The sequence below is a fragment of the Balaenoptera physalus genome (assembly GCF_965194825.1).
Source record: "Balaenoptera physalus genome assembly, chromosome: 12".
Classification (NCBI taxonomy): Eukaryota; Metazoa; Chordata; class Mammalia; order Artiodactyla; family Balaenopteridae; genus Balaenoptera; species Balaenoptera physalus.
In genome coordinates, this window is record NC_138897.1 from 95,501,925 (window position 1) to 95,517,889 (window position 15,965).

The 15,965-nt window shown below is 51.9% G+C and overlaps 1 protein-coding gene across 3 annotated transcripts in view; it reads left to right on the plus strand.

Moving 5' to 3' along the window:
- The window catches only part of ADGRD1 (adhesion G protein-coupled receptor D1), a 150,265-nt gene that overhangs the window by 47,467 nt on the left and 86,833 nt on the right, over window positions 1-15,965 (plus strand). For all 3 annotated transcript variants that reach the window (XM_082418223.1, XM_082418225.1, XM_082418224.1), the window contains one exon: window positions 7,469-7,610. In XM_082418223.1, the coding sequence (XP_082274349.1) occupies window positions 7,469-7,610 (142 nt within the window). The remainder of the gene's footprint in view (window positions 1-7,468; window positions 7,611-15,965) is intronic.

Sequence of the window (15,965 nt, forward strand, 5' to 3'; positions counted from 1 at the left end):
ACTCCTGGGAGCCTCAGGACCCGGGGCGCCGTGATCAACTCTTATACCCCCTGCAAATCGTGGGCTTGGAGACCCGCACAGGCAGAGAATTCCCCTCCTCACAGCCCTCTACCCATTGGCGTTAACACCATCGACCTCTGAACTCTGTCAGCAGAGACTTTAAGTGCTCATTTTCCTGAAGTCAAAAACAGAATGATTTTGCAATGATGATGGTGTATTTCTCAGGTGTTGAACCTTTAGCTCTAAAGCCAACACTTGATGCAAAGATGTCTTACTGTCAACATGAACCTCAAAAAAAAAAATCACCCCCGAAGCTCTGCAAGTGTGGTCCCTGTGGTGCTTGCGCCTGTAGCACAAGGCAGCGCGGAGGTGACACTTACCAGTTGGGCTGTGGTTTGCTCTTGGATGTGGGAGCCGGGCTCCCGGCTTTCTTCTCGCAGCTGGCTGCCCTCACCAGCTGGTGGTCTCTTTGCTCGCGTGCTCCTTTCTAAGAGGGAGGACGGCCGTCCCGCTTTCTGAGGGTCTCCGTGAGCACTGAGTTAATGGTTTAAGTAAAGCCCTGGAACATGGTATGGAAGCACTTCCCTTATCGCTTCATGAGGCGTTGGATGTTCTCCCGCTCTCCGCCTCTAAGACGATTATCAAATTCCACGCAGGATTAGAAGCGGGTTCGAGCAGTCGCGCTGTTAGCGACACACCGTTCTAGTGTCCGCACTCGTCCGCACAGCTGACTTCATTCCGTTTTAGTTGTGTGCGTCGTCATCTTCACACATTTATGGTTTTTTGTGCGATCGGAAGGTTGCAGTGGAATCATAATGTCCTTTAAAGCCCCCCGGGGAGTGGAGTCAGCACGTGAGTTTAAAGCACGAGGAGGGGGTCGGGGCAGGACGGGCTCTCCATCCCCCCCGCCCTGGGTAGGCCACTCGGGGCCCATGTGCTGGCCCCCCAAGGCAACACCTGACCGTCCACAGGTCCTGCGCGGGGGCTTTGCTGGCCTCTGCAGGCGCCTGCACACGGGGGCTCCTCCGTGGCCCCTGGCCCCGTAGTGATAAGGAGAGTTCTGTTCTTGCTGATTCTCACCTGCCAGGCCAGCAGCTGGGACTGCCGTTTCCTTCCAGAGAGCCGTCCGAGCTGAGCAGGGAGCGGAGTCACCTGCTTCTCCTCCGCAGACAGACCCGGGACCCAGAGGGTGCGGCACTCCACGGCGGCGGCAGCAGCGGCAGGGCTGGGGCTCGTGCCTCTGGGTTTCAGCGTCTCAGTGACGGACTCACACGGGCTTCAGAAGGACACGTTCTGTGGGGGTTGACTTGGCTTAAATGTCTGCACTTCTGCTTTGTAGAGTAACGCCGAGCAATCCAGGCAGAAGGATGGCAAGGTCACGGTCGCCACGTGGCAGCCCTCAGTGTGGCCATCGATCGGGCAAACCTCCTCGGGGCAGACACCAGCGGGTGAAGGGCTGTGAGGGCCCGGGGTTATTCTCCGTCACCCCTCAGGGTACCCGCTACTCAGCTCGTGAGAAGGTCCCCAGGAGCGGAGACACTGTGACCGCCAGTTCAGCCGACAGGTCACGCTCGGTGTCACCGACGTCGGGACAGGCTGACGTCCTGCGTCCCCTGATGCGAAGCGGTGGGAAGGGTCATCCTGCCCCAGACGCTCGGTCCGACGCTCCCCACGAGGAAAGTCAGGGGACGTTTTGCAACACTTTGTCCGGACTGTGAAACATGCATGCAGTAAAAGCAGTAACAAGAGCGGGGACTGTTCCGGATCAGAGGGGACTGAGGGGATACGGTGACTAAATGGAGGGCGTCCTTTCCTTGACGGGAAGGAAGCCGCACTCTGAAGGACACCGTGGGGACACTGGGGACATTGGACGGTGGACCAGGCACCAGATGATGATGGAAGCCGTGTCAGATTTCTGATCGTGATGATGGGATGGTGATTATGGAGAAAGCAGTCTTTATTTTTAGAGGGTCCCTGTTAAAGAATTTAGAGGTGGAGTGTCATGATGTACTTTGTGATGGTTCAGCGAAAAGGCGTGTGTGTGTGTGTGTGTGTGTGTCTAGAGTGTGAGATGCCAGATAAAGCAAATGTGGCAGAATGGTAGGAGCTGGGAATCTAGGTGCACAGTTTCTAGCAAATTTTCTGTGGGCGTGACTCTCTTGCAATGCGAAGTTTGGAGAGAAGGGTCCCGGTTTAGGCAGAAATTCTGGTTCTTGCCGTGCTCTCTTGAGAGACCCCCCTGAGCTACTTCTGGACACAGAGAACTCGGCCACTGAGCCACCTGAGTACTACGGAGCTCACGTCTGCCGTCTTGGTGGGCGATTTCCTCTTTGGTTGTCCGTTGGCCAGAGGCCTCACGTCCACTCGAGAATTCTCCCGAGTCTCTCCAGTGTTCTCTCCCCTGTCACCACGGGCAACATCTTTCATGAGGTTCAAGTTTCCTCTGCTTGGTGTTTTCAGTGTCTCATTGCTGCTGCCCTGATGGTCAGCGAGAACACAGCTCTGACGGGTGGATGAGGATAGACCCCAGAGTGACCAGGGCACCATGTTTGAGTGGGAACTCATTAGAAAAGTAGTTCATTTACTAGGGAATATTTCCAGTTAAAATTTTTCTTTTTAATTTCCCTCTGGAAATTAAACTTGGCTTAACTGTGGGCCCCTTGTACTCGGAGGGATCTCTTCCTGAGGCCCCTTTTCTTATCCCATGTGTGCTAACTTCTCTTGCTTGAGGACCAGAGCTCATCTCGCCACGCGCTTGGGTGTTTTGCTTGAAGATTTCAGAGTGCCCAGATCTGCCCCTGAGATCCTGGAATCTTCCAACCTCTCTGGGCTTAGTTGAAGGCAGAGATGACCAGCAGAGGGGTCGTGGCTCAAATGTGCTGAAATAGGTGAGGCTGCAGGGCCGGACTTTGGGCTGTGTCAGTCGGGTCCCCCATAGGGGCCAAATGGGTAATTTGGGGGAAGTTAAATGGAGGGGCCGTTCACAAGGCCATGGTCAGGGTGGGCTCCCCACTAAAAAGGATAGAGTACAGTAACAGGAAAGTTCTCGGAACAAGGAGACAGGGCGTACTGCTACGGCCCTGGGCTGAGGGTGGCAGGAGAACACAGTTCCCTGTGCAAAGAGGGAGGGGTGCGTGTGGGGACCAGACGGGTACCGGGCCCTTCGGTGGGCTGGGGCCAACTTGGGGTGACGCCACGGGAACAGCCCTGTGTGGGCCTTACTCTCCTCTCTGATGCCTCTGATTTCCTACCGGTGCTCCCGTTGGCTGAATGCGCCCAAAGCAGAGGGCATGGGGCCTGGATGAGGCAGCGCGGGGCAGGGGTCCGTGCAGAGGAGGGAACAGGGCGTAACACTGCGGCCCCCGCCCCCTGGCTGCCTCCTTTGCCCTGTTCCCTCCTTGCATCTAGAATGAGCTGGTTTTCCCAACCAGAAAAGACCCCCAAGCCCTGGTGTGATCAGCTCCAAAGTGACAGATAATCCAGCCTCCAAGCGTTACTGCTCCCTAGATTAGAGATTAAAAACAAAAAAAATCAAACTTGGATCAGATTTATGAAACCAAAGCGAAACTCTTATTACAGTTGGAGGTACCAGAGAGATTAAATGAAGTGGTAAAAAAAAAAAAAACAACAATCCTCTTTTTATTATGAAAAATGTTGAACATCTGTAAAAACAGAGAGACGGTCATCACCGGGTTATGACCAGGAAAACCCACGGCCGTTTGGGCTTCCTCTGCACACCCGGCCTCACCGGTTATTTGGAAGCAGTCTCTGACATCATGTAGTTTCATCTGTAAATATTTAGTCTCTATTTTTAAAAGATAAAGACTCTTTAAAAACTACAGAGTAAACTCCCGCCATTATCACATCTGAAAAGTAAACAGTAATTTCTTAGTTCTTCTGGTGTCTCGTCGTTGTCGACTTGGGTGGGTCGTGTGGAAGCGGTGGGTTCCTCCTGGCCCGGTGACCCTGGACCCCCACCGGGGCCTCTCCGCAGGGCGAACCCAGCCAGAAGGAAGGGCCTCACTGACTGCGTGAGAAGTGAGTCGCTGGAGAGCATCGGTGTAAACCCGTCCGTATTGCAAAATTGCATTTTTCCAGATTAAAAATGCTCCTGAGGACGCAGTGTAGACCGTCAGCCTTAACCGTGATTTGGTGAGTCTGGTATCAATTCCTGCCCTCAAAGGCGGCGTTTCCCAGACTACATCTGGCTGAATCCATGTGTTCCCGGGGTGGAATCCAGGAATCCCCTCTGGATTTGCATTCTGTCTGTTGAGAGAAGGTTCTCCATGTGTTTTACATTTTTCCCATATGTTTTTCTTAAGTCGTCATTGTCTGCCTGTGAGAAGATTCATTCATTCAACACATGTTAATTGAAAACGTACCGTGTGTCAGGCATGGTTCTGGGAGCTGGGAGAGCAATGAACAGAATGGGTGAGAATGCGGCCCTGGTGGAGCTGACCTCCCAGCGGGAGAAGACAGCTGACTGGATGAAATATTAGAAAACGTACACGGAGGGGGAAAGAGGGGTGTGTGACAAATGATGCTGTATTTTTAGGGTTTCATGCTCATGGTTGTGATTTTATTGTTGGCTAATACTGGAGTCCTAATTTTTGCTAGAAAAATGAATTCTAGCTTGTTTGCTGGAATTACACACGTGCTGAGTGCACGGAGTTCTGCGGAGGGAAGCGTGGATTGCAAGGCGCTGGCAAGGGTGAGTGCAAAGCATCTCAGCTCCCCGGAATCGCGGCCAGAGAGGCCGTCCACCTGGGCGGCCCCCTCATTCTGCGAGCGAGCTGGCCTCTGTGTCACCGGGGACCACATCTTTCTGTCTTTGGGTCTGATTTGGTCCCTGGTGACATCAAGCCAGTCTTAGGTTTCCACGGCAGTGGCTGAACCCCATGCATTTTCAGTGGGGGTGATATCACCTCTGTGGGGTGAAGACTGGTTTTGGGGGCAAGGAGTCTGAGCTATTACAGTGGCTGTGACTCTGCAGAGTTGTGTAGAGCATGTTTTATGTACGTAGGCAGATTTACTGTATCTCTGTGGCACTAAAATCTCACAGGATGGGCGGGGTGTTGATGGGTGATGGCAGGGTGTTAGGGAAAAAGTGTCTAATAAGACTCTTGAGGGGGTGATGATGAAAACAGTGGTTGAGAAACACTGAACTAGCGTGCTGTTTTCTTTTCAGTGTCTTTTGTTTTTTTTTAATGTGTGTGACTTATTCTACGTGTGTCTTCTCGTTCTGGGCTTGCACCAGTGACATTTTCCCAGAGAAGGACAATCAGAGAGAAAATCAGCCGTGTTCTCTGAGCTTCCAGCAGCCCCTCAAGATTCCAGCCTCGGTGATATTCAGACACGAGGAATCCATGCCTCTGTTTTGCTACAGACCCGGGTCCTTGGTGACCTTCTGTTGGAAAGACCCTCTTGCAGGGTCTTTCCATGAAGGCAGGGCTGGGGTTTTAAACCTTTACAGCGATATATTTTTAAACACCTCATATTGACAGTTCCAGGAACAGTTCTGTGTGCCGCTGGGGACCGGCTCTCTTTTAGGGACACGTGTAAGGGGCCTGTGTGCAGAGCCGGGTGTGGTGTGTGAAGGGGGCCGGTTGCAGGAGCCGCATGGGTCCCACGGGCTCCACTCCGGGTCAGCAGCATTGAGGCTAGTTAGTAGGCACAACTAGTTGAGGGAGGAGGGAGAAGATGGCGCACGCAGCTCCCAGGGCTCGGCTCGACGTTATGAAGATAGTCCTGCGGGCATAAACGCACACGGGGGCAGAATCCCCAGTCGGGCTTTGGAGAGCGAAGAGGAGACACGCAAAGTCCAGATTGGGCAAGAGACCAGCAGGCGAATGGGCGGCCCGAGCGGGGGCCGAGGGACTCCACGCCGCAGGCATCCCAGCGTAGCTGTCTGAAATTCAGATTCAGGCAACAGACATTTGCCGATTACCTGCCACACGCCAGGCTGGGCGAGGGCTCGAGCAGACACCGAGAACACAACATTCAGATCGCTGTGCCTTCTGGGAGTCGTTCAAGCACCACACGTGGCAGGCCCTGAACGTGAACACCCTCTTAGATCTTGCACCCCAGGTTCCTTGCTTGCCTCGCCCTAGTCCTGGCCCTGAATATCATTTCAGCCTCATAACTCCATGAGACAAGTACTGTGTACATCAGTCAGGATTCTTTTGATTGGGTTTTAAGTGACAGAAACCCCAGCGTAAGCTGTTTTTTTTTTTTTAATTTATATATTTTATTATTTTATTTTATTTATTTATTGTTTCTGGCTGCGTTGGGTCTCCGTTGCTGCGTGCGGGCTTCCTCTAGTTGCGGCAAGCGGGGGCTACTCTTCGTTGCAGTGCGCGGGCTTCTCATTGCGGTGGCTTCTCTTGTGGAGCACGGGCTCTAGACATGCAGGCATCAGTAGTTGTGGCATGCGGACTCAGTAGTTGTGGCTTGCAGGCTCTAGAGCACAGGCTCAGTAGTTGTGGCACATGGGCTTAGTTGCTCCGCGGCATGTGGGCTCTTCCTGGACCAGGGCTCGAACCCATGTCCCCTGCATTGGCAGGCGGATTCTTAACCATTGTGCCACCAGGGAAGTCCCGTAAACTGTTTTAAGCAAAAGAGGACTTTGTTGGATCACATAAGCTGAAAAGTGCATGGGCAGCTGGCTTCAGGAGCAGCTCGATCCAGCATCCAGTTGATGTCACTCAGCTCCATCTCTCAGCTCTTCCAGGGGGTGGATCCCCTTCCCAGTCAGTCTCTCTGCTCATGATTGTAAGCCACTTCTGGGACCTCATGCTTCAGGGCTGATGTCTAGCAGAGAGAAGTGAGAATCTCTGACCCAGCGTTTCCTTCTGAATCTTGTTACTTCTCCTCGGATCTTCTTGGACCATGTGCTCACGTCTGAACAGTCAGCATGGTCTGAGGAATGCAGTGCACTGCTGCAATCAGGTCAGGATAGCAGGCTTTACTCTTAGTCAAGGATGGAGTTCCCTCCAAAGCACATGGGCTGCAAGTGGGGAAGGGATGATCACCTGGAGGGAAGCTGAGGTGCCTTTATCAGGAGAAGGGTGAAGCGCTACTGGGTGACAAGACAACAGGCATCTATCACACTACTATTTACCACACCGGTTTATAGTTAGGGCAAATAGAGTTCCAATAGGTAAGTCACTTGTCCAAGGTCAAGTAAATGGATGGCTGAGATTCAGGCTCATTGTTTTGGCCTTTCTGTTCTTCCCCACATCCTGGGCCATCCCCCCTTCTTCTACTAGATTATAGACTCTGTGAGGTCAAGGGCTCCATCTCACCTTTTGGTACCAGCATCAAGCCCTAAAGAGAGCAGCTCTTTGATAGAAATCAAAGCCCCATCCCAAAAAGATTTCAAAACATCTCAGGCTTAACATTAAATTTTAAACCCAAGGGTTTTTTCTTTTTTTGTGTGTTTTGTAATGATTTTTCATTTCTTTCCAAGGATTGCTGAGGCAGCAAACTACAAAAACTGCTTGCTGTCTGTGACCAGCTATCTGATTTCCCTGGAGGTCTTCCCGACGCCGAAGCTCTCCCAGAACTTATCGGGCTCCCCGCTCATCACTGTTCATCTCAGGCACCATTTGGTGAGTTCGAGTGAATTTGTCCTCATTTCTGTTCTTTGATTTCGTTTTGCAGCAAGGAATATTCGTATGTACGATTGTATAAAGAATGTTAGATGGGTTGGTGCTGGCCAGGATTAGCATTTCCCTCTTTCTAGCGTTCGTTTTCTTGGGATTATTTTTGAACAGCAGTGGAAAATCCCCCAGATGGCACTGGGGTTGGACACACAGTATTGACTTTGGGTAAAAAGGCTTCTGAGAACAGATGTCACTTTCATAGGTGTGTGCGCCACAATCATGGGTATTTCTGACTTACAATAAATGTCGTTTTTGGAGGAGGGGGATATACTGACTGGTTCTCCCTTATCTTGATAATAGGCATTAGTAAGTTGGAGAGCTTGGTTCTCTCTGGGAAACACAGTTTAGCGTTTCGAAGAGACTTTTTTATGCTTTCGGTTTTGAGTGATGAACTGTTTGTTTTGCCCCATTGTAACCATAATTCTCTCTGCCTTCACTTTATCTTTGTCAGTGATAAGAACGACAAATGTACTGGGGACACAGGTGTGCACCTGGCCTTTAAAAAGTACGATTTTCCCTGTGTCAGGATCGTGTGCTGTGATACAATGTTGATTTGACACCTGAAGGTGTGGTGTTTCAAGGAATTTATTTAAAAAAATGCAATATATATATATATAAAATTTAGTTTATTGAAGTATAGTTGATTTACAATGTTTTGTTAATTTCTGCTGTGATTCACCTATACATATAAATATATATATATGTATATATATATGTATACACACACATTCTTTTTCATATTCTTTTCCATGATGGTTTATCATGGGCTATTGACTGTAGTTCCCTGTGCTATACGGTAGGACCTTGTTTATCCATTCTATATGTACAATAATAAGAACTAAATATGTTTTTGATTGCTTGAAGTCATACAAAGACGTTTCCTGCCAGGATTTTCTATTTTGTTCCGTTTTATACTGTTCCATCCCATTCCACCAACATTACCTGAAGCCCTACTATGTGCCAGCCTCTGGGGCCGTCCACGTGTGTTTTCATCCCCTCCTCCATGAGACGGCCATCGAGGGAAGCCAGTGAGTCAGGACACAGTCGCTCTCACTGCAGCTCCCGTCTCACCCTGCCCCCCGACCCTCATTCCCCACGAAGGTCAGGCCCCTTCTTGGTTCCCTCAGAACCCAGCTCTGCCCGGCTGTCCACACTTTCTGGCCAGTGTTCGTCTGTATTTGTGCTTTCCCAGGCTGATGGCACCACCCGACAGCCGTTGCTCCGTTCTCTCTTTCATCCTGACCATCTCGCTGGTTTCTCACGTCCCTCTCATCATTCCCTCCTTCCTCAGGGAAGGACGTTTTCCTTCTCTTCTTCAGGAACCTTCCCTCCCTTCCTCCGCCCCCACTCTCTGCCTGCTCCATCCCTCTCTCTCACGCCCTTTCCATCCACAGGCAAACTGTCCTGACCTGAGAATGCCCCTCTCACCCTACCTACCTCTCTGTCTCTCTTTTTGAAGATCACAAAACATTAAAACATTTTAAATTGTGGTAAAATACACATAACATAAAATTGACCTTCTGAACCATTTTCAATCTTGCAGTTCAGTGATGTTAAGTACGTTTCACATTGCTGTGCAACCGTCACCACTCTCCATCTCCAGGACTCTGTTGATCTCGAAAAACAAACTCTGTCCCCATTAAACACAAACCCCCCCCTCCCCGTCCTCAGCCCCCCGCACCCACCCTTCTCTCTTCTGTCTCTATGACTTTGGCTACTCTGGGGACCTCGTGTAAATAGAGTGACAGATGATTTGTCCTTTTGTGTCTGGTTTATTTCACTGAGCATCAAGTCCTCAAGGTTCATCCGTGTTGTAGCAAATGTCAGAATGTCCTCCTTTTTTTTTTTTGGCAGTGCCATGCGGCATGTGGGATCTTAGTTCCCCGACTAGGGATTGAACCTGCGCACCCTGCAGAGGAAACGCAGAGTCTTAACCACTGGACTGCCTGGGAAGTCCCAGAATGTCCTCCTTTTTAAGGCTGAATCATATTCTATGGTGTGGATGGACTACATACACTTTGTTTATCCATGCATCCGTCAATGGACACTTGGGTTGCTCCCACCTTTAGGCTATTGTGAATAATGCTGCCATGAATGTGGGTGTGCAACCATCTCTCCAAGACCCTGCTTTTGGTCCTTTTAGGTGTGTACATGCAGAAGTGGCATCAGTGGTTCCCAAGTTCCAGAGATCTTATGTGACATCCACCTTCCCTTCCCTTCTTCAAACTATTTGAAGTCGATTTTTACTATCTCCACTTTCCATACACATTTTAAAGCTGCAAAAATGGTCTCACACGCCTCCAGAGACCCCTGCTCACCTGGGCTCCGTCGAGGCCCATGCCCCACCGCAGCCCCTGATGCCCCAGCCCCGGGCTTGCCATCCACGGCCTGCAGGTGCCGCCCTTTCCCTGGTGTCAGCTCCACCTCTGCTGCACCCCCTGCTCTAACTCCCTAACACAGGTGTTCCTTCAGCCCCTCTGCATGAACGTTTACTTCTCTGAATTCATGGGCATGCCGTGATTTCAGCCATCACCTCCGGACAGATGTTCCCGATGACACAAAGCCCACCTCTTCTCTCGGCCTTGCTCCTGTTTCCGGGCAGGTATCTCGGCTCCAGGTGTGCAGGTGGGCACGTTACCCCCGAACCCGCACGTCCTCTGTGTCTGTCCTCTGTCACCACATCACCTTCTCTCCGCTCTGAGCCTGTCACCCTGGCGCCCTCCTGGGTCCGGGTCCCTGCGCAGGACCAGCCGTGACCCTATTTTCAGAGCCTCCCTCGCACCTGCTCTGCCCCGCCATGCCTCCCCTGGTTCTGCCTGAGCTAGAAGCTTCCTGACTGTTCTCCCTGCTTCATTCTCCCCGAGTTCCAGGCTTATCTTCCAGAAACACATGCCAGGTGGTCTTACTCACCTATTTAAAATCTTTCGGTGACTAAGGTTTCCCTGAAGACACATTTCAACTCCGGGCCTCACGGTCGGTCTCTAGCGGACCTTTCCAGTCTGACTTTCTGCTTGAACGTCTGTCTGGAGGAATGGAAATGCTCGCTCTCCCGTGAAGTCCAGGCCTGGTGGGCCTCCACCCTTGCATGTGCCCCTCCCTTTGTCTGGAAGGCCTTCTTCCCACATCTCTGGGGTCAGTCCCACCTCATCCGTGAAGCCCTCTCTGATGTCCCCAGGGAAGGACCACGTTTCCCTCCAGGCCGTCTTTGCGCTGCGTCAGTACCACCTCCGTATGTTATTATTTATGCAAATCGACCATCTCTTAAACCAGCCCGTGCGTTTCTGGAGAGGCTGCCCTGGGCCCTGTTTGGAATCACTGATTCCTTCCTCGCGATGCCTGGCGTCGAGCTTTGGCTCCCAGCAGCGGCTCTGTAAGTGGTTGTTGAGGGAACGCTGAGCTCAGAGCCGGCAGCGCCACAGAAGTGGCCTCGGCAGGAGCTGTGTTGTTACTTGTGTGTATCTGTGCGGCTCCTCTTCCCATGGAGAGATGCCCGTCCCCGGGGCAGAGGCTCTTCCCCTGCTGCCACTGCGAGGACGCAGCCAACTCGGCAAGAATGAGCTCGGCGGGCTCAGCTCGGCGGGCTCCGAGGCTCAGTGTTGGAAATTTGGTCCTGGCGTGAAGCAGCGGCATTTTTAGTGCTTCCAGTGTTGGGGGTTTTATAATGTGGCATCTGTAACCCAGGTGTATAAAAGCAGAGAAGCCTTGCTCTGAACGACTCTGGAAGCGATGTGTGTTTGAGGCTGAAGTGGCCCTAGGGGAGGGGGCTGTGAGTCACAGTGGACGCTGGGGCTGTGGGTTGTGCTGGGGAGCGGGGGGCTTGGGCACCAGGGCCTGAAGCTGAGGCACGAGGCTGAGCGGGCAGGGGAGGGAGGGGCGGATGGCCTGAAGGCGGGGCTTCCCGGTGTCCAGACCCTCAGTGAGTTCACGGGGAGGGGATGTGTCCGTGCGTGCACACACACACACACACACACACACACACACACCCAGGACATACGCTGACACACAAATACACGCACACATGCAGACCTAGCACACACACAGACACACACCCAGGACACACATAGACCTGACACACACACACACATACACACATGCACCCAGGACATGTGCTGACACACAAATACACGCACACATGCAGACCTAGCACACACACAGACACATGGACACACATAGACCCGACACACAGACACACACCCAGGACACACATAGACCCGACACACACAGACACACACACACCCAGGACACACATAGACCCGACACACACACACAGACACACACACGCACCCAGGACACACATAGACCCCACACACACACCCAGGACACACATAGACCCAACACACACAGACACACACACACACACCCAGGACAAACATAGACCCTACACACACACACAGACACACACACACACACCCAGGACACACATAGACCTGACACACACACACACAGACACACACACACACCCAGGACACACATAGACCCGACACACACAGACACACACACACACACCCAGGACACACATAGGCCCAACACACACACACACAGACACACACACACACACACCCAGGACACACATAGACCTGACACACACACAGACACACACACACACACCCAGGACACACATAGACCTGACACACACACACACAGACACACACTCAGGACACACAGAGACCCGGCACACACACACAGACACACACATGCCCACACTCCCACACCCACCCTCCTTGTTAGATCAGGCTGGTGTGAACCTGGAGTTTGAAGAGCGGGGGTGATTTTGTTTTGTTTATCACGGTTCCCTCCCTCCCGCCCTCCCTCCCAGCCCCTTTCTGAGTAGGGCCGTCTCCAGGACCCCTACTCTCAGGACCTCACCATCAGCCAATGTCTTTTGTGATGTTCTGCCATAAAGATCCTTACATGAAAAAAAATGTTCTCAGTATTTTCTTAGGAAACCAACTCGAGTCGGTTACTGGTACAGTGAAATAAACAAACCGGAGTCCACTGCCCTGATATGCAGGGGCTTTGCCTTGAGTCCCCAGTGCTCATTATGGTTCTGTGCTGTCTGTGGGTAGCGACCCGGGTCTGACAGACTGTGATGGCCAGTGTAGCCAGGGCTCCTGTGCCATGTCTTCTTCGGAATCTCTGTGTCAGGCATGCCTGGGACCCAGCGTGTGTGTCCTTGGAGGCTGTGTTCAAACCCATCGCAGTGTTTTGCTTCATTTATGTCCCCTGCTTCCCAAACCATCAAACTGTCCAGATTCCGACCCTGTCCTTTGGCCGACCCCAGTCGTGCTGATTTGCAGGTGGCTTCCTGCTGCTTCGCCGTGTGTCCCGTCCAGCGCGGGGACCCTGCTGGGCTGCAGCCTTTCCCAGCTCAGAGCACTTGGCCGGGCAGCTGGCAGTGATGTAGAGGCTGTTGCAATAGACCGTCCAGCTGAGGAGGATGGAAACGGGGAGCAGATGCACAGCCCCCTCTAGAAGTTACTCAGGGCACCACCCTGATGTGGTTAACTGGTCCCTGTAGCAAGTGCCAAAGTCCCCTGCCTAAAAGATGGGTCAGAAATGGCAGTGTTCTGGCCAGTTAGAATCGCTCACAGCCTCTAATCAGAATCTTAATTTGTAAATCGAGACTGAACGGTCACCTTTCCCTGGTCAACGAAGATGAGACCTTTGCTACCCCCAGAAGGAAGCAAAGCCTGAGACAAGCAGATTCTTCGGAAACTCTGAGAATTAGAAAACCAAAAGCCAGTCTCTTGAAGAGCTAAGTGCTGTCAGTTTTGATGGCTATTGTCTAAAATTTACTCATCAATCTGGCTTTAGCGCTCTCTGACTGTCAGTCCCAAAGACAGGCCGTCCATCCATCAGGATTGTCGTAAAGTTGGGAAGGGATTGAGTCCAATGACAGTGATGAACTAGCATCGGTGATGTTTGGCCCGGGAAGTGGCCAGAATGGAGGGTCTGCCCTTCTGCGCGTCTGACATCAGCTCCCAGAGGACCAGCGACGGGGCTGTGGTCAGAGCACACACTGTGCTGCCTGCCCGGCTCCGACCCGTGACGGCCGTGCGCCCCTCAGCGGTGAGTCCGCGGGAGGCTCGGTGGCCGCCACGCGGGAGGACGCCCAGGCAGGATGCGGACCACGGTGACCAGCTCAGAGGCTGGGGCGGCGTGGCTGCCATAGCCGTGCACAGCGCGAGCCTCGTGTGGAGGGGCTGCAGTCGCCCATCTGAGGTCGCTTCATAGTAAGAGAGGCGAGTAATCCAGCGGGTAGTAAGAAAATCTGCATCATGAAACACTCACAAGTAAACACGAGGGTATCATTTGTCCTCCGGGACGTTTATTCATTGGCTCGTACGTTGACTCAACAAAAACCAGCTGTGTGACCTCGAGTGGGGTGTTTGCCTCCCTGCCTCCATGTCGTCCTCTGTAAGCTGGGACGGGGGTTACTTAGCGCTTGTTCGGTTCACAGTCTGCAGTGCAGGAACAAACTCCAGCCTCGGATGAACTTTAGCAAAGAGGGCGTTTTCCAGGACATCCTGCAGCTCACAGGACCGGAGGGGAGCTCCAGCCAGGGGTGGTCAGGGCCGCACAGGGGCCCTGCGCTGGTGCTGGGTGAGGGCCACCTCTGTGTCTGTGCATGTGTCCCCTCCTCACAATTCAAAGCCCCGGGAGAGAGCAGGAGGGAGGATGTCAGTTGGTGTGTGAGGGTTGTACGCCCGTCACGGGCCAGAGGGTGGCGGGGAAGTGGGTGTAGTTCCCCCAGTATCACCTGTGTGGGGTTCGTGCACCTTGACAAGTGTAGCATCTAAATGATGGGGTCGACCGTGTGAGCAGAAGTCCTGACAAATTCTAGCCCCAGTACTCCCATCTGAGTCTCAAGACGCACATGTGCTTGGGGACAAGCCCTGAAGGAAGCCCTGAGCTCTCCCCTCTGGGGGGCTGGGGCCCATGTGACCTCAGGGTGTTGTACCTTCTCAGGCCATCTGGATGCGGGGAACGGCGTCAGGACACGGGGAGCTTTGGTCCTGCCGGTGGGAGCGGGTGATGTGGCGTGGCTTCCTCAGAGGTAGTGCCACAACTTCTGATCTTTGAGGGGAAGCCATACACCTGGATTTAAAATTGTATCTCTGGGCTTGTATTGTTGGCAGCTGATTCAAATTCGCTTTTAACATTTTCAACCAAAATACATCTGTGGGTTGAGTTGGGCTAGTCGGTCACCAGTTTACAACCTCTATGGTTTTTTAAAGATTTTTATTTGAAATGATTTTAAACTTGAGGAAAAACTGCAAAATAGGACAGAGTTCCCATACACCCGGCTCACCCTAATGTTAATACTTTAAAGTACAATTCTTGAAACCAGGAAATTAACAGTGATATTAACTAGTCAATAGACATGCTTTGGATCTTGTCAGTTTTCCTGCTTAGGGCTTTTCCATATAGGACCTCACCTGTCTCCTCACCTCCCAGCCTGTCGTGGTGCTTCAGCTTTTCTTGGTCTTTCAGCACCTTGACGCTTGAATTGTGCAGGACACTCACTTTGGAGAACATCTCTCAGTGTGGGATTATCTGATGTTTTCTCACAGCGAGGTTGAGTTTATGCATCTTTGACAAGAGCACCCGGAAGTGAAATTGTGCCTTTCTTATTGGATCACACCAGACTGTGTGAGTTTCCTGTGGCTGCTGGAACAAAATAACACAGACTAGGGGGTTAGACAACAGACGTGTATGGTCTCACATCCTGGAGACTGGAAGGTGGAGATCAAGGTGTCGTCAGGGTTGGTTCCTCCTAACGCCTCTTACCTTGGTGTGTAGACGCTGCCTTCTCTCTGTGTTCTTATGTGATCTCTGTCCTCTTCTTATAAGGACACCAGTCATGTGGGATCAGGGAACAACCCTATGGCCTTATTTACCTTAATTACCCCTTTAAGGCCCCGTTTCCACACACAGTCACATCCTGAGGTCCTGGGGACTAGGTCTCCAACAGATGGATTTGGGGGCACAATTCAGACCAGACGCAGGCAGTAAAGGATGGCATTTATTATCATCCGTGATGCTCACTTTGATTGCTTGGTTGAGGGGGTGTTTTCCAGGTTTATCCATTGTAAAGTTATCGTTTTTCCCTTTGCAAATTATAATCTCTTGTGAGGGAGATACCATGAAACTACACAGCTGTCATACCTCTCATGGTACTTTCTCCAAAAATTTTAGCGTCCATCAATGGTTATTACCTGCAAAAATTATTGCTGTAGTGTTTGCCTAATGTTGATTTTCTATTTCCATCATTCTTTCTACATTTATTAGTTGGAACTT